At 37.5% G+C, this 27,952-nt stretch overlaps 1 protein-coding gene across 1 annotated transcript in view; it reads left to right on the forward strand.

Annotated features, from left to right (window-relative positions):
- COL24A1 (collagen type XXIV alpha 1 chain) overlaps positions 1–27,952 on the forward strand; it is a 123,567-nt gene that overhangs the window by 25,241 nt on the left and 70,374 nt on the right. Inside the window, exons 7-18 of the mRNA XM_017729593.1 lie at positions 3,137–3,181; positions 4,363–4,416; positions 5,601–5,645; positions 7,827–7,880; positions 8,579–8,623; positions 13,632–13,685; positions 16,184–16,228; positions 22,096–22,149; positions 22,241–22,285; positions 22,684–22,737; positions 23,354–23,407; positions 25,046–25,099. Of these exons, the coding sequence (XP_017585082.1) occupies positions 3,137–3,181; positions 4,363–4,416; positions 5,601–5,645; positions 7,827–7,880; positions 8,579–8,623; positions 13,632–13,685; positions 16,184–16,228; positions 22,096–22,149; positions 22,241–22,285; positions 22,684–22,737; positions 23,354–23,407; positions 25,046–25,099 (603 nt within the window). The remainder of the gene's footprint in view (positions 1–3,136; positions 3,182–4,362; positions 4,417–5,600; positions 5,646–7,826; positions 7,881–8,578; positions 8,624–13,631; positions 13,686–16,183; positions 16,229–22,095; positions 22,150–22,240; positions 22,286–22,683; positions 22,738–23,353; positions 23,408–25,045; positions 25,100–27,952) is intronic.

Genomic DNA, 27,952 nt, shown 5'->3' on the forward strand with positions numbered 1-27,952 from the left:
TCCCCTAAATGGCCCTACGTGACTGTACAGAGAGGCAAGTACTTGCCCCTACAAGCCAGAGCACTTGGTGGGGGTGGGTTGTCAGCCCAAGGACAGCACTCCTGGGCATGAACTTGCCGGAGCCCATGGCAGTACATTCGAATCATTGCAGTGCTGAGGAGTTACGGGTGCTTTGCAATGACACTGGAAAAGGGTTTTACAAAGGTTGGCCACAATTGTTTCTCTTGTTTATTCTGTCTAACATGTGTGTAACAGTAATGATGAGAATCTGGGTGTAAAAAATCCTGATAAAATTTGCATACTGAAGTAGAGCACGGTAAGAAATGTGGAAGGAAAAAACTTGGTTTCAACCTGAGAAGGGCTCCATATTTCATTTTGTCTTCACTTTGCCCTCATGTAAGGGTAAGGCTGATAAGCAAATTTCAAAAGCAATATACCTATGGCAGTGTCAGCATTATGCTACCAAGTGTCTCCCAGTGCCTCTCTGCAGAGTCCAATTTCCCTCGAGAAGAAGGAAACTCCAGTCCTGTAAGACAAAAGTGGTATTTCCATTCCTTAGGATATTTGGGCTGAGTTGCTAGGTGAAATCTTAGTTGTGGAATAAACATCAGCAAACAAGATAGAATGGATCTATGAAGGAAAATTAAAACAAAGCCATTCTCTGATGAAACATTTTTTCAAAACTGGAGGCAGTATGGTGACACTGTGGAGCTGATAAGTAGGCATTGTGAGGAATCATGTGAGTCCATTTATTTGCTAGACTTACCCCATGCCCAGAAATTTTTTAGCTGATACTTTTCAAAGACTAATATCTCTCTGTAGCTGAGGGTTGTAGCATTAGTCATAACATTTTACCTACTGATTTTTACAGGAACTTCTTGGCACTCTAGCATAGTTGCCAATGTTGTGCTAGATTTTAACAACAATTACATAGAAATTGTGTTAAAACACAATAGGCAGCAGTAAGATGGAAAGACACAGCCTAAATAGTCCTTGCTGTTATATACAAACTGCTATGTACAGACTTCACTCAGTCTGGGTCCCACTGTGCTGCATATGGTAGAAGTCAGACACTTAAACTTGCTACATTTTAGTTGGCAGTAAATACTTTTTCTCTCACACAGACCAAAGTATTCTTACAACTTGCTATGTTTTTGAAATCTGTGCTCGAAGTCTGTAATTGGAAGCTTCAAACCATTCTGTTCCACACTGAGTTTTTAAGTCAGAGAATTAATCTTCATTAAAATCTGGAAGGAAATTAATTTTTCAAACCAGTGCATATGAACTTGTATTCTTATTCTTAATTTTCATCTTAGCTCAGAGTAAACTGCATCTTAATTATATGGGTACACTCAAGAATACAAACTCAAGCTAATAAAAAACTAAGAATTTTAAGAGGATTAGCTAAGTCTCAGGAAAAGAAACCTCTGTGTGAAAACTGTCTCTTTGGAATGGTACTCATTTTAGCGTGGTTTAGATCCATTCCCAACCAGCACTGAGTGAGTTAGAATGAATTAAGACCATGTTAAAGCTGAATAAAAATATGGACATGCTATTCTAAAATATGAGTTCAGAGTAGTTTTCCTCTGACAGAAGTAAAATGCTGTTGTGTAGAAGTATGCCCAGCAGTAATCAGTCCTAAAACTCACTTTCTTTTGTGCCTTCTTTTGAGACTGTAATGCAGGTGTTAATCAGCTAAAATGACCCACTTTGAAACTAAATTGTGATAAATGTTTCATTGAGCATTTCTGCGTATAGGTTTCCTCTTTTTCTAGTACAAAAATAAGAAACTACTCAGGGATCTCTTCTAGCTACACCTGCTTTAGTTGATTATATAAGTATAGAGAGAAGATAAAATTCTGTAATGAATAAAACTCATGGAATAAGGGGTTGGCTGGGACTGTAAAAAATTGTAGTTTTCTGAGACATATTTCAAAAGCTAAGGAGGAGTTACTGGTTTATACCAAAATTGTCATGAAGCAAAACAACTTCATCTTTTAATTTTGTATATGATAATAAAGTTAATTTCATGCAGCAATACTGTTGTGGTCACACAGAAGCTTATCTGAAACTTTGGAATACCTGATCTGCTGAAATCAGTTGCAGAATTTCTTTTTATTACACTGAGTCTCAAGTCTCTACTGACTGATGAGTATCATCATACTGCAAGGCAGACAGATGTTTAACATCAGCCAAGACCCTCCTGCTGCTTAGTTAATGTCGTTGAGTCCAAGTTTATGATAGATTTCTATCTAGAATAATGATTGTTTTGGTCCTTGTCTTTCGAGCTGTAGCTTTTGGACTTGTGTATTTCCAGTATCTCTTGCAAGGGATGTGGAGACCAGACACTTGGCTTCTGAATCAGTCATGCAACTGTTACAGCCTCCCTTTTAGGCCAGCTTGTCTGGGTATGTTAAGCCTGGTGTAAAGATGTTCAAGAAGGTGGTTCCTCTTTTAAGTGTACTGATGGAAATGGCAGATTCCAGCTCTATTTTCATTCTGTTTTTTCTTTAAGGGCTAAAACATGCTTGAAATTATCAATGCACAGGGAGTGAAGTTCAAGAGTTTCATGTCCTTCTGTAGTTTCAGCACAGAAGATTTCTGGGATGAGGCTGTTCTCCCTGCTGATATAAATTCCATAGTATAAGAGCCGAAATCTGTTCTATATTAATTTTAAGAAGAGATGTTTTGTGTCCTGGAAGGCCTGCTTTCCTGAGTGTGTCCTAGAATAATCTGGGATGACCCTCTACTTACACCCTTCCTCTGAACTGCCTCATTCAGAAAGGGCATTGTGACAAGGATTTGGAATGGGGAAATGCACAGTACAGAATCTGGTTCTTCAATCTTGGCAGTAACTGGTGACAGCATCCCATGTACTCATTTGTTTAAAAGGGTGCAAGTCTGGAACTGTCTTTAAGGATACTGATGTCTTGAAATTTTCTAAACTGCCAAGATGTTTTCTTACTTCTTTTCTCTAGCTCAGTTTTCATATGAGCTGCTGAATGTAAACCACACTAATGCTGCAGGCAGACAAGTGTGGATTTTTTTCTTTGATAAAGAGAGAATAGAGTAGGCAAAGAAGGTCCATTTTGTTTGTTTAACTGTATTCATTATGGATCTCTCTCTCTACCTGCAGGGTCCTAAGGGTTACCCAGGACTGCAAGGGCCACGGGGTGAGCAGGTAAGGGATGAAAGCACAGTGCAGTGCGCTCTGCAGATGAACAATTAGGATAGGAGAATGTGTAATCCATGTTAAGTGTTCAATATAAGCAATCAGTGTAAACTGCTTAAGGAAATATTGGACAGCTCTTGAGCGAGAATTCAGATTGTTTAGCGACCAGTGTGGCAAAAAAGTAGTCTGAATGAAATGGAAAAGACCAGCTCATTTTTCAACTGCCACACCAGCTTGGAGGATGTGGATGTAAAATTCTTATAAGAGGCACATTTTGGATTCTTTCAAACTTCTACTGATTTAATGCATTTTATATCTCCCAGCATGTAGGAAATGAAATAGTTAGTTATTCAGTGCTTTTTTACACTTCCATGTCAGTTCAGGAAGCAATCTGAATGTCATTTCAAACACATCCAATTGCTAATGCCTCTTGTTAGCATTGATGAGGCTCCTAATGGCAGAGTAGATGGAAGGAGTCTCCTTTTGGATCACACTGAAAAGGAAATGGTGGTGATAACAGATGGTAGACACCTGAAGGGAGATGAAAACTCAAGGACGTCATCCATGACTTTCATGAGTTTTATGACCAAACCTTAACTGAAGGAGTGGTGATTTTTATTGCAGTCTCATGGGAAGTTTTCTGTGATGGCTATAATCTAGCAGTGAGATAGAAATAATTAGTGGGAAAAAAGCTGATTCCTAACATCAGAAGAAGAAGGTGGAGGGAGTTGTATACATTCATGATTAATGCAGTGCTATATTGACCCAATTCTGGAAGAAACAAAACAAAAATTGTTTTTGTAAGGACAAAAATTCTTCTTTAATGACAAGCTTAATATATTTGTTTCAAATACAGCTAAGACCAGTGAAGTTACCTCATTATTAGGACCTGCCTCCTATAGTCCTCCTGAATTATTTTTGAATTATGGAAATAAGACATGCACTGTTGTATTTCACAAAATCTTATACTTTTTTTAAAGGATATGTAACTGAAATTGACAGAGTTACTTATGTATGATGAGTCAATTTTTGGGTATTCTATGTAGCTTGCTTAAAGAGTAATTTTTCCATGTGCTTAAGCTGTGTCATATGAGTAGGTGTTAAAAGAGAAATGATAAAACAATATCCAAACCATGACGTTAAACATGTTTGTTGTTTCTTTTCCTTTTCTTTCTTCCTTTTCTGCTTAGGGAATTCCAGGAATGGCTGGCAGTATTGGGGCAGTTGGTTACCCTGGCAGGCAGGTGCAGTAACTATACAAATGAGTTTGCATTTTTTTCTTTGTTTTTCTTTTATTATTTTCAAAAGTACCATATCTAACTCTTTTGAAACTGCTAATTGTAAAAATGTATTTGTTTACATCTTGTCATTTTTCTTTGAAACAAACCTCTTTCTCTGGCAGTGGCTTGAAGGAAATGTTGAGTCTCATGGTTTTTAAACTTTGATGGGTTAGATGCAGTAATGCTGTTCCTTTCTGGAATATAGAAATGGCATTACCAAAGTACTGAATGTCTGAACACTTTACACTCCCTTCATAAACCTCATGTGGTTCTATGTGGTTTGTCTTCTTTGTATTTCAAGTCCAGAAGCAGTAGGAAACTGCCTGTTCCTCCTGATTTTTCACCAATGTATTTATTTCACTGCTGAAGCTATTTCTTCAGTCCTTTAGCGAAGGAGAACATTAAAAGTTTGGGGTTTTTTCCCATTTGGATATTTGAGTAGAACCAATAAAGCCAGAAAGCAACTTTCTTTAAACACAAGTACTTATATAAATATTGATTTACGTACAAGGTAACAGATACCTCAGTGCAGTAATACAAATAAGATATAAAGTAGAAATACTCAGAATTTTCCCCATGTAAAGGTATATGAGCCAAATTGACAATAATTGACTTTGTGGCTTTGTGTCTGCTTAAAGGGTGAATTTGACCAATACTTCAGTGTTTTGTTGGATTGAGTTTGTAATAGCTATATATTTTTAAATTCCATTACAATATTTTATAGAGTAATGGATGATAACATTTTTGTGTTGAATCACGTAAAATTTTTAGAACATTTGGACCACATATGTAATTCTGACATTAGCTTAAACATAACTGAAATGTGTCCAAATATAAAAGCTCATAAAAAATCTTGTGAAATTATGTCACCCTAATGCCTGATCACTGTGTCTGGAGAAAAATATTTCTCCCAGAAGAAATAATTTTGATGTAATGGAAGTTTCAGTCATGGTCTGTGGTTCAGCCATGCATTAATGGGAGACCTTTGTGAGCATGGTCTCAGGGCACTATTGATGACACCTTCTTCAGTCTTAAAAATTTCAAGAATGTGTTGCCAGTTTACAGTTAACAAGTGCTGCTGCCATTCTTTTACATAGAGCATATCTGGTTGTTTAAAATTAATTACAACTCATGTCTTTTTGTAACAGGGCTTAGCTGGACCAGAAGGTAACCCAGGTCCTAAAGGAGTAAGAGTAAGTAAGCATCTGAAGCATTTTGACATGCATGTCTATGTTTACCTATACAGTAGATGAGAAAGGGGGTGAAGAATTTGATTCAGCTCTGCCAGTTGTATGCCTGCAGAACCACTGCCTTTATAGAACCTACAAATGAGAAAACACAGTGTTTCTTTCAAAATACATGCAAGAGTTTATTTTTTCCCCATGGAGAGCAGCATAGAGCAGTTTTCCTTTGTTACCCTTCCTCTGGCATGCAGGGGAGAGAAGGAAGCAATGCTGGGTGTGTGAGGATGTTTCAGGCCTGAAGCGTTATTTCCATAATGGAAGTTGTCAAGAAGGGAGACATATCTGACATTTGCAACCTGTAACAGCTGCAGAAGTAGATAAAGGGAAACAGTCTTGTCATATAAAAACCACAAAAGGGATCTTGAGATTTTAGAGTGACTCAGTCATAGTTACATGTATCCCAGGGACTGAAGGTTCTTAACGCTCTGTGCATTCAAGGTTTGGTTTTGGTTATTCTTGGAAGTAAAATAGATTGGGTTTTTTCCTAGCTGGGGTGGGTTTTTTTGGTGTTTTATGGTGCTCTTTCTCTGTTTCTTGGTGGTTTGGGTTTTTTTGAGGGTTATGGGTTTGTTGGTTTGTTCATTTGTGTTTTGGTTTGGTTTTTTGGGTGGGTGCCGTGTAATTTTGTTTTCTTTAAATAGAAATGTGCATGCTTACACATGCTTGTGCACATATAAGTATTTCTTCAGACTGACTCTCACCTTCAAGGAGTAGACACAGGTTTCCAGAAACTTGTATCTGGCTGGTTGCATCTAGAATTTGAAGGAGGCTTTTGCTGGGTGTTTTCAGGCCCTCCGCTCATGTTCAGTTTGCTCAGCAGTGTATTGTGTTCTCAAGTATCTATTAATGTAATCCTACGGTGTTGCAAGAGTTTCTTTTGTCTTATTTTTAAGTGTGGTTACTAGAGGCCTTTACCTGCAGCAGCTTCTTAAACATATGTCTGGGGGTTTTGGGATGGGTTTTTTTTTAATTTCAGTTTTCATTACAGTGATGGGAAAAATTAGTTTGGCATGATCAAGAGCCAACAGACCCTCAGGGATTGTCTCTTTTATGTTTCTTCAGTTTATTTTTGTTCAGATTCTCATCTGCATTTTGTCTTTTCCTCCCTTCAACCAACAAGACATAAGTGATCCCAGTCACTTTCTGAAAAGTAACTGCTTCTCTGTTTACACAAAGCTAAAAATGGCCAATGAATGAGTAATTTTAGGGAAAAACACCTGTCATGTCTTAAGGCTAAATCATGTATATGAATTCTAAAAGTAACTTCCAGTAAAAATGATGACAAAACCCCCTTGACACATACTGCTGTGCCATGGAGGTGTACAGCAACATATGAAGTATCTTTAGAGCTTTAGTTTTAAAATATTCCTATAATCAAACTGTGCTCTGCTTCCCAGCTGTTTTAAGAAACTGTAGAAGTGCTTTTGTTTCCCTTACTCTCGTTACGTCTGGATGACAAGATGGGCACCATCTTTCATAATTAAAAAAAAAAGATCAACCCCCAAGAAATTAAATCATTACAACTGAAGAACTGGGGAGAGATATGAAAGCAAAGAATTCTATTCTAGTAACTAATGCAATATTTTTATTCCAATCTCAGTTTGAATCTGATAGTGCAGAACCATTTCTCCATACAACTGAGGAATGGTGGGAGTGAGATGCATTGTGACTGAACTATAAGAAAAACATTCTGCTTATCTTAAGATAAACTTTTTTCTTGTAAGAACTCTTACAGATAGCAATGATCACACATTAACAATGATCACAAAATAAGATGAGAACTTATTTTCTGATGGAGTTCATGAATAAGTTTAACTTCAGAAAAAAGTTGCTGATTTAATCTATTCTGATAAGTAATGCATCTGATGCAACCTTGTCTTATTAGAACACTTTCTTAGTACTTCTTTATTAACTTATTCTGTACCCTTTTAACAGGAAATTAACAGGAAAATTAACAGGAAATTGTTTTTGCTGTTGGTTGGAGAGTAAATCCTAATCACATTTAAATTTCTAGAGCTTCACTGGTAGTTTCAAATGAGCCTGAATTTAATCCCTGTGTCATGAACATCTATCTGGCCAGTACTGAGGGACAAGCAGCCTTGAAAACAAGCATTGTTCTTATGTTTTTAGGGCTTCATTGGACCTCCAGGTGAGGCAGGACAACCAGGACCTGAAGGAGAAAGGGTAGGCCTAGTGGAACATTAATGAAATGTTGATGTTTATGTGGTAATGCAATATATGTTAGAATGGGGGAAAATATATGAAGTATAATGATTCATTTGAATATTTTTTGGTTAAAAGCAAAACTGATGTGAAGAAAATAAGATGAATAGGTCATACCCAATTAGTCTAATCAGTGAAATGCCCTGGTGCTGAAGTAAAATGGGGAGCAGCTGTAAAGTATTATTTTACTTCAGTCTACAGCTGCAAGGATTAGGGTTATTTTTTTTCTTCAGCAGAGCATGAATGAATTTTTTTTTTTATTCAAGCAATTTCATTTTGTCAATAATTAATATTTGTCTCCTGTCGGATAATCTTTGCAGTAAAACCAGCCATGGAAATGTTAATCTCTATCACTCTGTGCTTGAGCTTTTTCTTATTTCACTTGAGCAAAAAGGCTGTCTGGACATGTACTTTGATGGAAGCAGGACAAGGCCCTTTTTCACAGTTGTTCAGATGTTGCCACAGTAAAGACAAGCAAAGTTTGCATTTCTGCTATAGGACATTTTCTCTATAATACTTTGCTCAAATCCTTTTTAATTTTTTTTTTTTATGGTGGTGTTTCTCACACTGTCTTTTTCTAATCAAATGCGGGTTTAGTTACTTGAATTTAAGTACTGAAGAAAAGAAAACCTACTTATCATGGGTTATTTCTTTCTCAGGGTATCCCAGGCCTCCATGGAAAAAGAGGTCCTAAAGGGAGACAGGTAAAGCTTCTAATACTTGTTGCAATCCCTGCTGCCAATGTCAATCCACCTAGAATTAACTCTGTGACTCTATTCAGCTGAAAAAAGTTAGTTTTATTTTTTCCATAGATTACTTTCTGTTGTTTTCAATTAGTACTTTTCAGAACTGCGGATTCTGTGCAGGTTATAAGTACTAGATGTTCTGAAGTGTGGAAGGCTAATTGCTGTGAGCCTTGTGATAGGTTACTGCTATCAGCTGTGAGGAGGGTTAGAAGGTGACAGAAACACATAAATATATTCTGTAAAATTTGTGTTAGCACAAGGTGCGGATATGATGCAGGCTTTACAAGTCTGGTGTTGGTTTGGATGAAAATCAACTGCTTCTAATGTCTGATATTTCTGGACTATGGTAAATTAAAGCTGTCCTCTACTTAACATATATTTCTACAGCTGAGAATAAACACAAATCTGCCAAGTATACATTATCAAGGTTTACATATTTCCTGTGGTCTATCTTCAATGCCAAATGTTTTGTTTTCTGTCGCAACCATATTATTTTAGTTCTTTGAAGCTATCCAGGAGTTTCCAATTTTAACTTTCTTGTGGTTTGAGATTGGAAAACACCACAGGGTTCTCCAGTTGTGCAGTCAGTTGTGCTCACCAATTCAGATTATTTTCATCTACCATGTTGAACGAGTTTGTTCAGCAGTAATATGATCATCATCATTTGGCCCTTGATGAATGCTGTGAAAGTTGTAGAGGATTCTGTTTAATTATGTTTTGTTTTCTGTGTGATCTAACACCAGCCAAAAAAGCCACTAGCCTACAAGAATTGCTTTGATATAAAGAAAGGCAAGCGAAGTGCCATTAATGAATGCAGTGTGCTCTTTCTGAAGCTACCATCAGACCATATTGTAGTTTGCTTCTAATTTGGATCAAATGCTACTTTTTGCATCTGAGTGTTGGGCAGGAAGGGCTCTGTGCCATCAATACCTTGCAGAAGTTCACAGTGTCTTGTGCTAGTGAGTCTCATGCAACATTTATGAAAGAAGAGAACGTGGATGAGAATCAAAGGCTTGTGTTCAGTGTGGAATAGGAAGTGGAGGTGACAGCAGAGTACACTGAAACACGTCTTGGCTTATCTTGTCAGTCTCTGTGGCAGGTTTTACTGAGGCTTCTGACTGCCAGTGTAGTGGTTTGGGCAGTATTTGTCCCCATCCATAGCAGTCATTTGGTGCTGTGAGCAGTCATTTGGCGCTGTGTCTGCTGTGGTAAGCAGCTATTTTCCATTTAGAGTAAGAGCACAGCTTCTGTCAGTGCCAGGCTATGTTCTATAAGGACTTTTGTTTATCCAAATCTATTCAGAGAGGATTCACATAGGTGACAGGGCACCAAAAGCAGCTCTGTACAACGTCTGTGATTACCTTCATTCAGTACTGATTTCTTTGTAATGTTGTAATTTCTGATTCCTTTCTATGATCTATAAAGCACTTATTTGACTAAAGGCTACTAATGGGGGGTCCAACCAGGAGAGCAATCACATGGGAACCTGGCTTGAAGTACTTTGCTGGATCACAGGCTTAGAGATGATGTGTTATTTTAACGCCTAACAATGGTAGCTGTAATGACAAAGTCTTTTGGCACAGTGCCCTGGAGTTAACAGTGCTTTGGGCAGGACATTGTCACTAAAAGAAATTTGGCATGGGAATTCTGCAGTGCCTGAGGTCAGGCTCGTCACCTTTTGTTCTAGGTTGCAACTTATTTCTTTGGGCAAAACTGTCCCTAATAATACTTGAGAAAAAAAACCAAACCTGACTGGCAGAGATCTTTTTGAAACAAATCAGATCCCAAGTATAATCTCATTTTTGGAAAGTAATTTTAAAGTATAGAATAAGTGGATCATACAAGGGATTGTAAACATTTATAATTCACAAAATGCTGATATTTAGTAGGTTTACTGAACAGTTGTTCATATTTGTAACATTTCTGGCATATTTGAAATGGAACAAAATACTCAATTGCCTGAATCTATAGAGTGAGGATTTGTTTGAATTTTAGATTGGTTTTGCACACAATATCATTTTAAGAAAATATTTAATGGTAGAAGTATATGTGTTCAATTTCTTTCCATTGTATCACCATAATATGAAATTTGGCTAGTTCTGCAGTATTTTTAATGCATTGTCTGTCCTGTTAGCATGATGCATTTTGCTTTTGCGTACACATTTGGGGGAAGATTTTTAGTCTTCTTCTATCTGTGATTAGTTAAAACCAGTTGTCAATGTGTCAGAATAGACCTTGTAAATTTTACCAAGAATTTAGTAACTAAGTCCATTGTAACTGTACAAATAGTTCAGGTTCTGTTTGATATTACAGTTATGAATAGTCATCCTTTGTATGCTTAATAATAATGTTTAATGATAATATTGATTTAATAAAACACTTGTTGCACAGTAGTATTATTATATTGCTTCCAGTTTTAGACTTTTGTGACTGTTCATTTTGCTTTCATTTTTCTACTTACCAAGATAGATTTTTCAGTATCAGTTCAAAGACACATGCTGTTGAGAATGCCCTTATGATGACTGCAGGTGGTCCGTCACTTTTGTAATTCTTGCTATGCTGGGATTGTGTTATATCACTTGTGACCAGCATCTGTGATTCTGTGTGGCTGGTAAAACTGTCCCATTGCATCCTTCATTTCCCCTTCGAGTTTCAAAAAAATATGCCTGTGTGTTATGACAATTCTGCCTCTTCCAACATCTACCAATGGTGGGCAGTACAACCAAAATATGCTATTTAGGAAAGGGTCATAAATTAATCTTTGTCTACATCCTCTTAGTAGGTAGCTTTTAACAACATAGTCACTCTCAAATATCTGTTTTGCATGTGTAAAATTTTACACTACATTTTCAGAGTTGGGAAAAAATTTGACCAATGGTGTACACCTTGAGAATCAATTAGATCTGTTTTATCAACCATTAACCTAAGAACCTCTACTTTTTAAATGATAAGGCAGCAACAATATGAAGACCTGTATTGTTAGATCTTACAGTTACTGCTGTAGATTCTTATTTGTGAGTTCTGTGATCAGATGCTGAACAAAAAATTCATTGTTGTGAGAGGAATTCCTGTGTTTAGCTTTTCTGAATTAACAAGAGAAAGCAGAACAAATCTCCAGCTAAAATCAATCCAAAAGATGCTATAGGAGACTGTCTTGGATTACTTCACATTATCATGCATGATGCTGACAATTAATAACTATTAGGTTGTTTCAACAGATTTTGACAGTGTACATGCATGTATATATAAGCATAAAACATTGCCTTCATTTTTATAGAATTTTGGCTTGTTACTAAAGCCAAATATGGCTTAAGCAGTGCTTAAACTGCTTTGATTTATGATATGATTTTTCCATCTCCTTGACACAGTTTTATATTGTCTTCCTGACTACTGTTCATATAATACTGTATGATATATATCCCCCATTCCATTAAGCAAAGACCCTGCTGTAGCAAGTCCTGAGCTGGACAGCTGTGTGGATGCCCTCCAAACAAAGTAGTTTAAAAAGGCCAAACAAATTGTAGATTTGACCTGTAGCAGGTTTGAACATGGCCTTACTGAGGTGAAAGGTTAATCCCTCAAAGTACTGTTCCTGATACACACAGGGGTAAAAAGATATTGAAACACTGAAAAGACAAAGAAGAGCATTTCACATAAAAATTATTGTAAGGATGGAATTTGCTCCTTTTCCCCATGGGGGATGGATTAGTAGCGCTCAGGTTCTTTGTGGTTGATTTCTTGAGGTCAGTGCATCTCTCAGTTACCTCAGTACTCTAATAATACTGTGTGTGATTTATCAGTTCCAATAAAAGTCTGTTTGGTTTGAGTGCCATAGCTTGGATTTTTCCAGGTAGAATCCCTTTCCAGCTTAGTATTTTGCAAATTTTCTGGTAAACTCTTATATGGATCTTACACTGTAGTTAAAAATTATTTTGATTTCTCTGTAGATTTGTGCTACCTCCATTCTCCCAATTCCATACAGTGATAGCAATCATGAAAATATTTCATGGTACTGCTTCAAACTAATAGCATGAGTTTCTAGTTAGCTGCATCTGCCTCTTCTAGTAAAATAGTGAGATCTGCCTAGCAATACTAAACTGATAAAAATTAATCCAAAAAACCCTCCCCCCCTCCCCCACAAACCCAAACAAAAAATCAAATCACTTTTCCCCAACAACTTATGTGCTTCTGCAGTGGGAACATCTGAAAGAAGTAAAGTAATTTTCAAAACCCTAACAGGAAGGAAGGAAGATTAGAGCCAGTACAGTGGTGGAATTCTATTCCATTTTCTTTCTCAAGCAAGAAATGGAAATTTTGTTTTAAGCTTTGACGCTTGACTTGGCAAATCAGATTTCTTTCCTATTCTGATAATCTGGTCTCTGAAGTCAAAACTCTCATAAAATAAATGAGGCTTTACTATGTCTTGAGTTATTGTTTCAGTGTCTAGATGCAGACTATGGCAAGTGTTCACATTGGTTAGAAAGGCGTTGTGCCAGAAAGATGAAAATTTTGATTTCTAATGAATATGAGATCTCATATTGAGATGCCAGTCATTAATATTTGGGGATGAGTTAAGGAAAGGAGGACAGGCGTTTTCATGAATGTTGAAGCTAACAGGAAAAAAAAATTAAGTTAAAAATAATAAGTAGAAAACAGGCTCCAAGAAAAAAATTCAAGTGACACTTGTTTAATATTGGTCTTAAAGTAATTCAGCTGTCTGATTTTTAATATGCTTATGTTGTGAATAGTTGTATCATTTTGGGTTTATGATTTTAGGAGACAAAAAATATCACTATTCTGTTCATTTGAACTGTGTACCTGATATTTTCTGCTTTTCCGATTCTTCCATCACCCTCCCTGAATCTACTTCTGATGTTTTAATTCATCATAGCTATAGGAATTCAGTGTTCACACCACCTTTCATGTCTTGAATAATGAAGAACAGGTATTTTCTATTCTGCTTTAGGGTTTTCCAGGTGACTTTGGAAATAGAGGCCCCCCTGGTCCAGATGGAAGTCCTGTAAGTATCGAATTGTGCCTTGATTAACATGATAAAATTTGTAACACTGAATATTAACTCCCCTTCAAAATTAAAGGAGACTTTTGTCTCAAAAGAGATGTCTTGAAGTCCACAGTAAAATTTTGGACTGTTAACTTTTCCATGCAAATTGCTAGGAAACTACTATAAAAAGTATAAAAAAGAGGAAGAAAATATTCAGAAAGCTGCCAAGAGAATGCATTTTCCACTGCTGCATGTGATGACTACCTTAAGAGTCAGATCTCTTGCTCTCCTCACTGCATTACTGATGAATGTCGTCTAAAAAAATTCTTGTATTAGATATGACTTTGTGTTGTTTATTTATACCATTATTCTAAGATCACCTTAACAAAATAGGATTCTTCCTACATGTAAAACCCCAACTTCTGTGTGCTTGTGCATTTGATAGTTGATTTCATCCTTTGAGCTGGTACTGAACACAATGATGCTAACATGTCATTTAGTGCATTATAATCAGTGTGATAACAGCTTTGTCCTTGGCAGTGTGTGCAGGCCTAAAGTGCCCTTGCAGTGTGGTGTTCAGACTGTGGCGCAGTCACGTCATTCGCAGTGCTGCCCTCAAAGGAGCTTTGCTGTCTTGCTCCATTTGTAGGGAAACTCTGGCTGCAGACTCCAAACTCAGGTTTCCTTTGGTGTCAGAAATCAGTGAAAGGCTTTGGGCAAGAGAAGAGAACAGCAAAAAGTGCTGGGTACAAGAGCAGCTGATTTAAATCATCTTGTATTGTTGGATGCTCCTTTGAAAACTGCTATCGGTTTTCGTCTAAAGATTTTTCTGATATGGAACTGAGTCATCACCTGGACAGAGTTTCCCTCCTTTTTGAAGGTCTGCCCTGACACCCATCTTAGAAACTTGTTTTAGAAAAGCTTACATAAATTTTGCTTGTGGGTTATCAACATTTGGTGCCAACATTTTGGAGCACAGGAAAAAATTTTTATGCATTTCTGGTCCCTAAGGCAAAGTTTCCCTTGTTGGAATGTCAGGTGATATCAGTATGGTTTTCATCTTGAAAATCCACTGAGGGGTTGAGTGTCACCAACCGCTTTGCAAATGATATTAAAAGGTGAGTTCTTCCTTCCCCTCCTCGTACTCCCAAGTCTCCCTCCATTCCTGATAAAGCAGATATTGTCTTTTCACCAGATCCACAGAACAGTACTTTAATAGAAACAAGCTCAGAAAGCCTGGATCTGAAATTACAGACTTGCACATTACAAAGAAGCCTGTTTTAATGCAAGCATTTGCAAACAAGTTCCATCTAATCTGCCAAGACAGCTGCTGATGTTACTGCCTCCTTCGACAGGCAGCAACCCCTCTCCCCTCCTCCCCCAAAACTCATCCTGCAGGGCTTGTTCAGGCAAGGGGCCAGTGCTGCAGCTGCAGGGGGCTGCAATGCTAATGGCATATTTACAGAGCCTCTCTGTGAGCTGGCAGTGGAGATCAGGGGCTGCCTGGGAGGCCTGTGACAGCAGGAACTTGAAGGAAAGACATTTCTTCCCATGTGCTGACTTGACACTACTGACATTTGTCTCCATGCCTAATTTCTTCTGCTTAACTGACTAATGCCAGCCTTCATTTCCACAACACCCTCTCAATTCTCTGAGGATGTCAGTCTGCCTTGGAGGATGTTGCTAGAGTGTTCAGCTTCACCTGTGGATAGCATGGAGCAGGTTGGAGAAAGTGTGTAAGGCACCCAAGGAGGGAGGACAGCATGAAGACGTCCTCTGAGCCATGTTCAGCAGCCATGCCAAGTTGGACACCTTCAGAATGGGCTTAGATTTGCTCACATAAAGCTTCCCCTTCCCTGCAGGTGCCAAAGGGCTGCAGTGAACCCTCTGTGTTATCCACTGTGTAGCGGGTCCCAGGTGTTGGGACAGCTTGCATGAGACGTGGCGACCTGGAGGGCTACAATACCTGTTTCACATAGGGCAAAGAGACCTAGCAACTGTTCTCTGCAGTGTTTTAGCTTCTTCTGAGTTAAACTGTGGCAGAGGCAGTAGTGGAATACTATTGGATTTTTAACTTCTGTAGGAAGTACAAATACCATAGTTTGTATCAAGAAACAGTTTTTCATAAAGAAAGTGTAGCCTTTATTTGCAGACGACTTTCTACGAAGTGAGATGGTGTTCTTATTTATTTTTCAGAGGAATTTTGGTAAACTTGTTTTTCACCCTCAAAAAAAATTGGTTTTTTCTTCCTCCCAGTTTAAGTATCATGGTAAAAAAAAAAAAATCTCATATTCCTACATTAACAGTAGAAGTGTTTCCATGAAATATCTGGAGATCTAATTCCACAATCCAGGGATCTTACTAAGCATATTTCTCTATACAGTGATAAGCTGTCACTCTTTGCAAACTCTGTAAAAATCACAACTGACTTGCTTTGTAGATCATTTTTATGTTATCACTGGGATTTCTTTTTAAATGGTAAAATTCAGATAATCTAAGATTAACTTTCTTTAAAGGGAATTGTTGGTGGTGTGGGTCCTCCTGGATTTCCAGGACTAAGAGTGAGTATAGTTTTATTACATGCTTTGATATGGCTGCATTAGAGTGTTTGTCTTGTGTTTTTGTGAAATAAAAACAATTATGAAAATTCAAGGATTTAAACAGATTTTGTTTTAGATAGCCATGATTTTAAATAATATCACTCTGCAAAACTGCTATCATGTTGGCAGCATGGAGCATTTCTATACTTGGTGTGGATTTGTATTCTTGTTTCTGATCCAGTGTGTTTGGGTTTTTTATTTGAAATAACCAAGTTTGCTAGTTTATAGCACTAAAGCCAGTGTAACAAGTGCAATGGTCTCAAACATTTTAACAACAACAGCCCTCATTGGTTCCTGAATATGGCTACCAAATTCAAAGCATAATGAATTTCTAAGCAAAATTACTTTATAATGTATATAATATCAGATTAATTTTTTAATATTTGTAGAATAAGGCTGTGATGCTCACTGTGGAGTTGCACACAGTGGTTGTATCTATCAATTGTGCCAGAGAAGCTCTGAGTCCTACAGGAGGTGGGACAGACTTTCATACTGAGTAGTTTCACTTCCTTGGTTGCTTTTAATTCATGTATTTACTCGTAGAGGACTTCTGATTCTTGATATTGTCTCAGTCATGTCTGGCTACACAGCCACGTTCTTAACAAGGGAGAAATAGCATGTTTACACTTGAATTAAGAAAGCCATGATTATCTCCTGTGTTTGCTTTGTGTTTGATATCTGCTGATCTGAAACATTCTTGATAAGTTTGTTACTTTACACTGATGGTCATCTTATTTTTCCTTTGAAGCACAACAGTTGAGTTCAATTGTTACTCTTTTTAATTATATGTTCATAACAAAAAAATTCCTGTAAGTAATCCCTTGCTGCCTGTTTAGGACTGTTATGGCATTGCTGTGAAAACAAAAATGTGATCAAGAAACCTCTGTAGCTTCCAGCCTTCGTCATGCCGTGATTTTCTGTGTTCTTGTCAGCTGACATCAGCCAATTGAAACAGTCATGAGACTGCAGCTTGCACTCTTGAGAATTTGCTCAGAATTATGGTTTGCTTTTCTCTCGTGCATGACTGTCTTCGGAATTTAATCTCAAAGACTTTGATAGTTGTACAAATGTATCTTAGGCTTTTTAAAAAGCCTACTATATGTCACTTCTAAAAAGATACTCTTACTGATTATTTTGACTAAAACTTAGCAGTTTTGCTTTACCTAGAGCTCATGAGCATAAATGCTTGTGGGTCAAAGCTGCATGTGCCTTCTTGCTGAGTTGCAGTCACTTACAGAGAGACTGAGTGTCAATAGTTCTTTGTGAAATAGAGAAATAATTTTCAATCACCTGTCCAAAGTTTTTGCCACTGGTACATAGATGAAATATAACCATAATGAGAACTGTTTCTTGGGGGAAAAAAAAGTTGATGGCGTGTTTAGATTTTGAACAGCATGAAATTAACAATTGTTTAGAGTGTGAGTTCCATTTGAGTGGCCTTCTCTTGTTTATATGTGGGACTCTTTCACATGGTTCCAGCAACATCACATTGGTTACTCTGGTTTCCTCTTTCACAATCAGATAATTGGAAGAGCTATGCTTTGTTCCAGAGTCTCTTTACAAGGGAGCATTGCACTCTTTAATCTGTAGCAGAATTTCACCAAGTCCCTGGGGGAATTTCAGGTGACCCCATCATCCCCTAGCACAGCCTGTGTGGTGCAGCCCTGTTCCTTGACCACACTTGCTCTCCAAGTGGGTCTGTGCTCCCTGGCCTCAGCCTTCTTTTGTCCAGGCAGATGCTAGTGGTCATCCAAAACTGAGTAAAGAACTACAGTTCCCAATGCTTGCTTTAAAATCCTTAGTCAATCGCATTAGAGTGTTTGTCTTGTGTTTTTGTGAAATAAAAACAATTATGAAAATTCAAGGATTTAAACAGATTTTGTTTTAGATAGCCATGATTTTAAATAATATCACTCTGCAAAACTGCTATCATGTTGGCAGCATGGAGCATTTCTATACTTGGTGTGGATTTGTATTCTTGTTTCTGATCCAGTGTGTTTGGGTTTTTTATTTGAAATAACCAAGTTTGCTAGTTTATAGCACTAAAGCCAGTGTAACAAGTGCAATGGTCTCAAACATTTTAACAACAACAGCCCTCATTGGTTCCTGAATATGGCTACCAAATTCAAAGCATAATGAATTTCTAAGCAAAATTACTTTATAATGTATATAATATCAGATTAATTTTTTAATATTTGTAGAATAAGGCTGTGATGCTCACTGTGGAGTTGCACACAGTGGTTGTATCTATCAATTGTGCCAGAGAAGCTCTGAGTCCTACAGGAGGTGGGACAGACTTTCATACTGAGTAGTTTCACTTCCTTGGTTGCTTTTAATTCATGTATTTACTTATAGAGGACTAGACTTTCATCTGAGTAGTTTCACTTCCTTGGTTGCTTTTAATTCATGTATTTACTCGTAGAGGACTTCTGATTCTTGATATTGTCTCAGTCATGTCTGGCTACACAGCCACGTTCTTAACAAGGGAGAAATAGCATGTTTACACTTGAATTAAGAAAGCCATGATTATCTCCTGTGTTTGCTTTGTGTTTGATATCTGCTGATCTGAAACATTCTTGATAAGTTTGTTACTTTACACTGATGGTCATCTTATTTTTCCTTTGAAGCACAACAGTTGAGTTCAATTGTTACTCTTTTTAATTATATGTTCATAACAAAAAAATTCCTGTAAGTAATCCCTTGCTGCCTGTTTAGGACTGTTATGGCATTGCTGTGAAAACAAAAATGTGATCAAGAAACCTCTGTAGCTTCCAGCCTTCGTCATGCCGTGATTTTCTGTGTTCTTGTCAGCTGACATCAGCCAATTGAAACAGTCATGAGACTGCAGCTTGCACTCTTGAGAATTTGCTCAGAATTATGGTTTGCTTTTCTCTCGTGCATGACTGTCTTCGGAATTTAATCTCAAAGACTTTGATAGTTGTACAAATGTATCTTAGGCTTTTTAAAAAGCCTACTATATGTCACTTCTAAAAAGATACTCTTACTGATTATTTTGACTAAAACTTAGCAGTTTTGCTTTACCTAGAGCTCATGAGCATAAATGCTTGCGGGTCAAAGCTGCATGTGCCTTCTTGCTGAGTTGCAGTCACTTACAGAGAGACTGAGTGTCAATAGTTCTTTGTGAAATAGAGAAATAATTTTCAATCACCTGTCCAAAGTTTTTGCCACTGGTACATAGATGAAATATAACCATAATGAGAACTGTTTCTTGGGGGAAAAAAAAGTTGATGGCGTGTTTAGATTTTGAACAGCATGAAATTAACAATTGTTTAGAGTGTGAGTTCCATTTGAGTGGCCTTCTCTTGTTTATATGTGGGACTCTTTCACATGGTTCCAGCAACATCACATTGGTTACTCTGGTTTCCTCTTTCACAATCAGATAATTGGAAGAGCTATGCTTTGTTCCAGAGTCTCTTTACAAGGGAGCATTGCACTCTTTAATCTGTAGCAGAATTTCACCAAGTCCCTGGGGGAATTTCAGGTGACCCCATCATCCCCTAGCACAGCCTGTGTGGTGCAGCCCTGTTCCTTGACCACACTTGCTCTCCAAGTGGGTCTGTGCTCCCTGGCCTCAGCCTTCTTTTGTCCAGGCAGATGCTAGTGGTCATCCAAAACTGAGTAAAGAACTACAGTTCCCAATGCTTGCTTTAAAATCCTTAGTCAATCATAACACATTATACTATTACAGGATGCAGTATTGAACATGAGATTAAGTACATTCTTCTGGCAGAAACCAAGTGCGTTAATTCAAGTAGCTTGTTCAACCCAGCTGTGTGCAGTGTCCAGAGTTAGTTATATTTTCGTCTTTGTTCATGAGAACAATGGCAAAATGAGCAGCATCAGCAAGCTGAGTCCAGTAATTCCTTCCATCCATGATTTTTTTCAATATACAAAGCTGTTGCCAAATTCAGAGTTTTGGCTGACTGAACAGTCAGTCTTTCAAGACTTAGCAAGGCCGTGAGTTTTAATGAGATGAAGAGTTTCAGAAAATTTACTGCTAGATATACCCAAATTAGTATTTCTTTTTAATTTTTAAATTTTTTTTTGGCTTTTAGAGAACCCACTTTATACTAGGAAACATTAGTTTTCCTTTTCTGGTATTTTATCTTTTTGACTTGAAAAAGCAATTTGGTTTTAGTTTCTCTTGTCACATAGAAATGTTGGAAAAGGTACACTTTATGTAGCTGCAGGTTTTATCTATCAGCAAGTTTTATCTGAAGTGATAAGCATGTTAACATATAGCAAGGCTGCTATAGGTGGAGAATGATTAAAAAACCTGACAGACTTACTAATTCAACACTTTTCTTATCAGCGAGATAATTTTCCAGTTTTACTTTTGTGTAGTTCCAGTTCTTTGCTGTTAATTAAGTCACTCAATATATTTGGAGACTGTGACAGGAGTTTAATGAACCTGAAAGTTGTAAAGCTGTTTTGGAATTTCTTCCCATCGCTTTTGCAAGCTAAATTTCCCAGCACAGTATCCCTCTGTGATTTTCCAATCAATCCTATTGTTACCATAAGTGTGCATTTCAGCATTCAATATCATTAACACAGAAATGCCTTGCTGAACTAGAATATGTAGCACAACTCAGAGACAGCAATGTAAACAATTTACTTGATCAGCTAGCATGACAGAATATATCATGTAAGCAGTCATGGAAAGTTAGAGCAATGCAGAGTGGCAATTTTCTTGGGAGCTCTACCAAGCACCATTAGGACACTAAGTGACTGGTCTTGCCTTTTCTTCAGTGAGCCATAAGTCTGATGGTGGCTGCAGAAGAATGTGATTGCTAACATTGCTGAAAGAGTCTCCAGAGAATAATGAATGTGTGCTCAACTGGAAATGCATAGATGTCCATCTCATCTTTTCCATGTCACTCTCAGCAAATGGCAAAAGATTTCTTTATTCATATGTGTTGCTAAAGTCATGTGTAGCCACAGAAATATAACATTGCCTTTTTGGGTTTTTTTTCCCCAAGAGGTTTAATAGGCAGAAATTAGATGGGCTTTTCCCTTTGTAATGTAGTTTTAACTATTCTAAGTCATGTCTTAATTTTAGATCACTGTTTTTCATTAATATTATTGGTGTTGCTGTGCTGATCTTTTAAGATTCTTAATTTTTGTTATTCACTATTTTTTTCTCCTGTCATAAAACTGCATAAATGAATCCCAGAAAAAAGAGTTGTAGTAAGGACTCTGAAGGTACATTAGAACAGAAAAGGTTAGCATGCCCATTGGAGCATAGGTTTGATTCTGCACATTTGGTATTTTGGAAGAGTCACATCTCTTATTTCTTTTTCTTCTTTCTGTTTTGTTTGTTTTTTTTAACTTGTAGAAGTCACTGATAGATGAGAAATCCAAGTAAAAGGACTATAAAAAGGCCACTTTTTATGGCCCTACTCATTATGGAATAATTTCTTTAAGCCAAATTCGATGCCTACAGAGAAGTGCTGTCACATAACCCTAATGACAGCAGCAATGGCCACTGAATGTGGAGCTGCAGTACAAAAGAAAGCTTTCTTAATTTGCATTGCCTAATACACTGTGATCTTCTCTTGAATTTATAATCCAATCTAATCTTCTATAATCAGGAGAAGAGGCAAGTCTTGTTTCTTGTGTTTCTGCTGATGCTGTTGGGAACTGTAAACGTGGAGGGCTTACAATATGGATACCTTTTTTTCTCTAAGAAATTAGCCTAAAAAATATTTTGGTTTCTCTCTGTGGTGCAGAAAAATGCAGAATTCTGTCAGGAGTCTTTAAGTTACTCCATTTCATCAAATGCAGTCACCTTTCTTGCTGTTTGATAGGGAGACATTGGGCCAGCAGGACCAAGTGGACCGTCAGGAATTCCAGGGCCCACGGTATGGTATAAAATGATCCCGCAGCCCCATGCCTATGCTGCTTTCCAAATTATAGTCAAAAACTGGATTTATGTTTTCTTTAATTTAACAGGGTTTTCTAGGGAGTGTGGGACAGCCTGGAATGAAAGGTGATAAGGTGATTTAAATATTTTCATTATCTTGGAGATATATAGTTCTTTCAGACTCCATTAAATCTTGAGCATAATGTGCTTGGCAAAGCCTTCCCTTCTTCCTTTTTATTTCTTTCTCTTCTGACTTTAACTTTTCAAAATTATGTCTGTCTCATGATCTGGTACTTTAGACAACTTTTCTCTAGAAACATTTTTCTGAACAGAACCCTAACTATTGAACATAACAATACCCAGATCTTTGTCTGTAGAGTTTCCTGGAAGAGGTATTTCAGTGCAATACCTAACATTGTCAAAGATCTACGTTCATTTTAAATAGTCAATATTGAATTAATCTTTCTCATTCCCTGTTTCTACCCATTTTAAGCCACATACATACGTCTGTATAATATTATATGTTGTTTAGGGTGAACATGGCCTTGCGGGAGAGCCAGGAGATCAGGGATACCCAGGAGACAAGGTAAGTTATAATTGCATTGTTTTACAAAATTATCCAATTTCAGCAACTTCTTCAGGCTTGAGAGTCTCTTAAAATGCAGCAGGTCAGTTGCATAAAAGTAGAATGCAGTAGTAAAACTTTCTGGATATTACTGAATTAACATATTTTTAAGCAGTTCTGTGCTAATTATGGAAAATGTGAACAAAGACAAGTAAAGGGCACAGGCAGAATTCTGGCATCTGTGTGTATAGAGATGCATCAAACAAGGATTATGGTATGATCTGAATCTTGCTAAGAAACTGTTGTAAAAAGTAGTTTTCCCTTGACCCTCGAGGTTCATCTGCAACTCACCTGGACCTACTGTGGTTAGCAGCAGCACATGGTCTGGCATGTTCCTTCACATCATCAGACTGAGATAAATAAGGATCTTCTTTCCTGTTTGGCTAGTACATCAGAAGTCACTGAAATAGCACATCCTGTGAGAACTCTTTTGATGAAAATGGAATGTTAGAAGATAGTTTTCATCCTGCAGAATTCTTTTGAAGCCTGTTTCAGGTGTCAAAATATAGCAATTTATTGCTTCCAATGTAACAAAACAATTCATTTTCATGTGTATTTAATAGCTTTCTTTTTTCAGGGTGCTCCTGGTTTACCAGGACCCCCAGGGATCAGAGGAAAACCAGGACCTCCAGTAAGTTTGCGCATTGAATTTTGCTCTTGATATATTGCTGTATGTTGTTGATACTTGATATTTTATACTACTGTTGATATTTGACACTTTTGTGTGGTTGTTATGTTCACAGTGCATGTAATCCCCTAGAAGTGACCTAATTTAAAGTGCACAAAGAATAAGGTCTAAACTGCTTTTATTTCTAGTGACTGGTGTTAATGAGTGAGTCAGATCCTAAGATGTGAGACTTATTCCAAATATGAGTATATGTATCAAATTTTAATAGAGTGCTTAGGATATTAGATACTCTGTGACAATCACTGTGTGGGGAAATGGACATGATGGTAATACTTGAAACAAATCCACTGAGAGCTTTGGGAACTTCAAGATGACTATTTGGACGAGCTGGATTTGGAGGGAGTGTGTGAGATATCATTAATTACAGCCAGTCATTTCTCACAGGGATGGGAATAGTCATTAATTCCTGTATTTACTGATTTTTAGCAACTTTAAAGGCATCTGTGCAGTGCTGCCACTTCAGCTGGGTTTGTAAATGTTGATGCAGAAAAGGCATACTGTACAGGGTTACCTGGCTTTTCCTGGCCTGCTCTTAGCACTAATATCCATCTCTTTTCAGTACGTAATTAAAAGTTACCAATACTCATGCCATTGTCAATTTTCTTATGTGCAATTAAGCCAATATCTGGTAAACCTACTTCAGACCTCATGAATGTCATAGACCCTTAAATTCATTAAAAAACACTTTCCTTGCCCCATAAGATTTATAATGTAAACACTAATCCTGCGGTAAACTTACAGAAATTTGCTTAAGCTTAGATGGGAAAACTCATCTTTTTTGCTTTTAAAGATGTAAGAATTTTCATTTAAAGATAAGCATGTGAGTCAGCCTATTCCTGAAAGAGCTGTGGGTTTTAAGCACAAAGCTGAATGTGACCAACCTTGTGACTTACGTTAAATTAAACTATGAGACCTCAGTCCTGCAAGTAATAGAAATTGAACTTTGTAGAATAAATTTACAATTAAATCATTCATGTTAAAAATTAGAGAAATGCTTTCCAGGTCAGACCTTAATTTTGCTCAAGTAACATCTAGTTATGGTGGGAGAAGGCTTGTGAAAATGTGGAAGAACAGATATAACTTAGAGAAATATTTTGGCCCATTTTTTTTATTGGTCGAAATTTGTATTTAATGGCGTCAATATAACATGTGGATGGGACCTAATTTTACTGTTATTAAGCAAAAAACTGCCATTTCGTTGGCTATGATTGGATACTTAACATATATAAGTAACTGTGTAAGCCAATATCTGTAACAGTTACTTTCTGGACATTTAAATAATACATAGTTTTTATTGTAAAAACAGCTATATATTTCAAGGGGGTTTCTATATGGTTCCTCCCAAAACTCCCAGTTTTGTCTTAAACTAGTTTGAATTATTTTTGTTGTGACTTCAAAGTGATGTGAAGAACTGGTTTTAATAGTATCCAAAGAGAGGCAGCTATAAAATTTCCTATTTAATGTCAAAATAATCTCAACATTTCTGTTGGCCTTTTTGTTAATAAATGTTTTTGAAATCTTAGTAACGATCTGTTGTGAAAAATAAATTATCATCAGAAATCTTAACTGGATTTTTTCAAGGGGAAAATGGGAGAACCTGGACCCCGTGGACCACTGGGTCCTCAAGGACCTGAGGTAAGAAATTGCTTGATAGCGATAAATTGAATGTCAGTTCTAAATCATGAAAATAAGAGGTAAATGGGTTTGTTTCATAAAAGACTGTTTTCTTAGTTGAATTAGGAAGATCTTTTTATTCAGTCATATTTGATGAATTCATTCTCCTCCATAAAGTACAAAAGATTCCAGCTCATAATTTTTTTTTCTGCAAAACATTAATGTACAGGATCTTTGAATACAAAGTAGTTCATTTGCTTATGTGATTAGGATTTGCTGTCTCTTGAATCCTGTTGTTATGGGTTACACCTGCAATGAGACTCACATGATTTCTCAGGCACATTTCCATTTGTAAATACTATGGTATGTTTACAAATGATATATTCCAGGCCTGCTTGCATATTCATCTCTTTCAAGAAACACAAAGAATAAACACCTGTTACTTGGGAAGCATTGCCAGGCAGTTGAATCTAGAAGTGAAGTTTCCTAAGAACTCTGTAGTGCAATGGAAGTCTGCAAAGAAACTGTCCATCTCCAAATTGTCACATTCTGGTACCTTTTTTGCATTTATACCATGGACTTTGAGGAAAAATGCTGTGGTCTGTACCAGAAAGACGTATTTATACACAGAGACATGTATTTGCTGGAGAGATGAAAGCAGAAATTGTGGATTGTTCTTTCTAATCAGTCTCCTGCAATGAATATATTTTGGGTTTTGTTTGGTTTGTGGTGGGGTTTCTTTGTTTATTTTGGGGTTTTCCTTTTTTTTTTAAATGTATGAATGGAAGACATTTATTAGCAATGATGTTTCTTCTACCTTTATATGTGTTTGAGCATATCTCCTCAAACCAAGGCTCTATGTTCCTACCCTCCTTATTAGGCAAAAACGCTTGCTGAGAGAAAACTCACTGGAAAGTGCATTGTAGCAACACAAGGTGGTCTTGTCAGAATAAGTCTCTCTGTTTTCGTCAAAGGGCATGCAGAAGACACAAGGCCTGTGCTGCCACCCTCTGTGGCTCAGGATTTTAGATTTTTCAAGCCTCTTCACTATTAATGAAAGAGGCCCTTGCATCATCTCTTTGCAGAGCTTCCAACAAAGGAGACCTGTGGCAGGTTAATCCCAAATTGCTGGTCTTGAAGCCTGTGTCCTGCTGCCCCTGGTGCTTATGCTGGTAGTCCTTCATAGTTCCTTATTCCAGCACAGACATGTTACTCCTTTGTGTCTGGGGAAAAGATCATTGTTCTGGGCTAGTTACCCTCAGGGCAGATATGGATGGGAATCTTCCTGTCTGAAAAGCCCAGCATTTCCTCTTGCTCAGGAGTGCAGAATTACTTCATCATTAGAAGGCAAATAAAGTGTGTGATGCTAGAGAATTAAAACTTGAGTGTCCAGATACTTTTTTTTGAGTAATTGTCTGCAAAATTAGTAGTTTTAAACCTACAAAGCAATGTTTCTCTTAACTTCAGTCATGCAAGACAGGTCCAAATAAAGTAAAAGGTTTTTCCAACCTTTACTTCATATAAATATGGTCAACATATGGCAAAATAGAAACAGGATAGCAGCATACTGGGACTTTGGACAAATTGAAGATACCAGAAGTTCTGTAATGAAAGGAATTTAAAATAAGCAGCTTAGAACTGAAGAGTGTATCTTGCCATCCTGTTACATTGTCTTATAAAAATAAGCTAGTTGTTGTTGCCAGGAATTATTTAGGCACAACTGAATGTATGAAGTATGAGCAAATAATGTAGATTTTTCCAGAAGAAAAGTCTACTGTCATGTATCTGATCATGTCTCGTCTTCCAAAACCAGACAGCGTTAACAGGTCAGACAGGGCTGCTTTCCTTGTTCCTGTTTCACTATCTCAATGGTTAGACTTCCTGTGACCCCATGTCGAAAACACATTGTATCCTGTACTACATGTTCCCTTGATGTTTCTGGAAATAGAAGAATGTGATGAATTAATATCTTACAATGAGAGTACTTTGAATTGGTATAGACATGACAATCCATACCATATGCCTTCTATGAAAGATTTTATTCTAAAAAAAACCCAAAACCAAACCTATCTTGAGATTTGTTGGACTTTGCAGGAGCAGGAGGAGCAAGACTCTGTCTGCCCAGTGGCAGAAACTCTCAGAGACCACTTCCAGCTATTTCTCTCTCCTTCTGTCCAACACTTAAGACAGTGGGATTTATAAATGTGCCCTCTCCCCACGTTCAAGTTTGTTTTGGGTACATGTGATATAAGAAATTGGGGATCCTTTGGTCTTTCCAGCTACACTTTTGAGTATTTCATTTCCAGTGTAAAGAATAAGCAGTTCTATCCCTGATTTTCTTCCCATGTAAGCTGCTGTGACTCTGGCACTACAGCAGCTGAAGTCTATAACTATCTCTGCACGCAGTGGTGGGAGCAGGGCAGGCAGACTTCAATCATCCTCACTGGGTTTTGTGGTTTTACACGCAGATCACCAGTGAATTGCTTCCTAAATCTTTCCTCTGCAGCTGTGCAGCCAAGGTACAGCGGATCAGAGTTGAAATAAGCCACCCCCCCATAGCCAGGGTCCATTTGAGACCTGCAGTGCTGATGGCAGGGGCGAGCAGAGGGAGGGACAGACAGAGGTCTCGCTCTCACTCTCTGGGTGGCCAGACGAGGGTTGGCTGCCAAGTGGTTCTTTCAGTGCAGGAGTCCTGCAGTGTCGAGCCAAATTCTCTTCTGGGTGTGTTTCTGCAGAGCCAGGGTCTGTCGTGTGCCTGAGTGCCAGCTGCTCACAAACCACTGGATATATTCAGTGAGCACTTTATGGAGTGTATTCTTCATCAGTTGACACATTTTGCTGCTTTGTCATGCATCTGAAAATGAACTGCCAAAA

This window comes from Corvus brachyrhynchos, unplaced genomic scaffold (genome assembly GCF_000691975.1).
Source record: "Corvus brachyrhynchos isolate BGI_N302 unplaced genomic scaffold, ASM69197v1 scaffold101, whole genome shotgun sequence".
NCBI lineage: Eukaryota > Metazoa > Chordata > Aves > Passeriformes > Corvidae > Corvus > Corvus brachyrhynchos.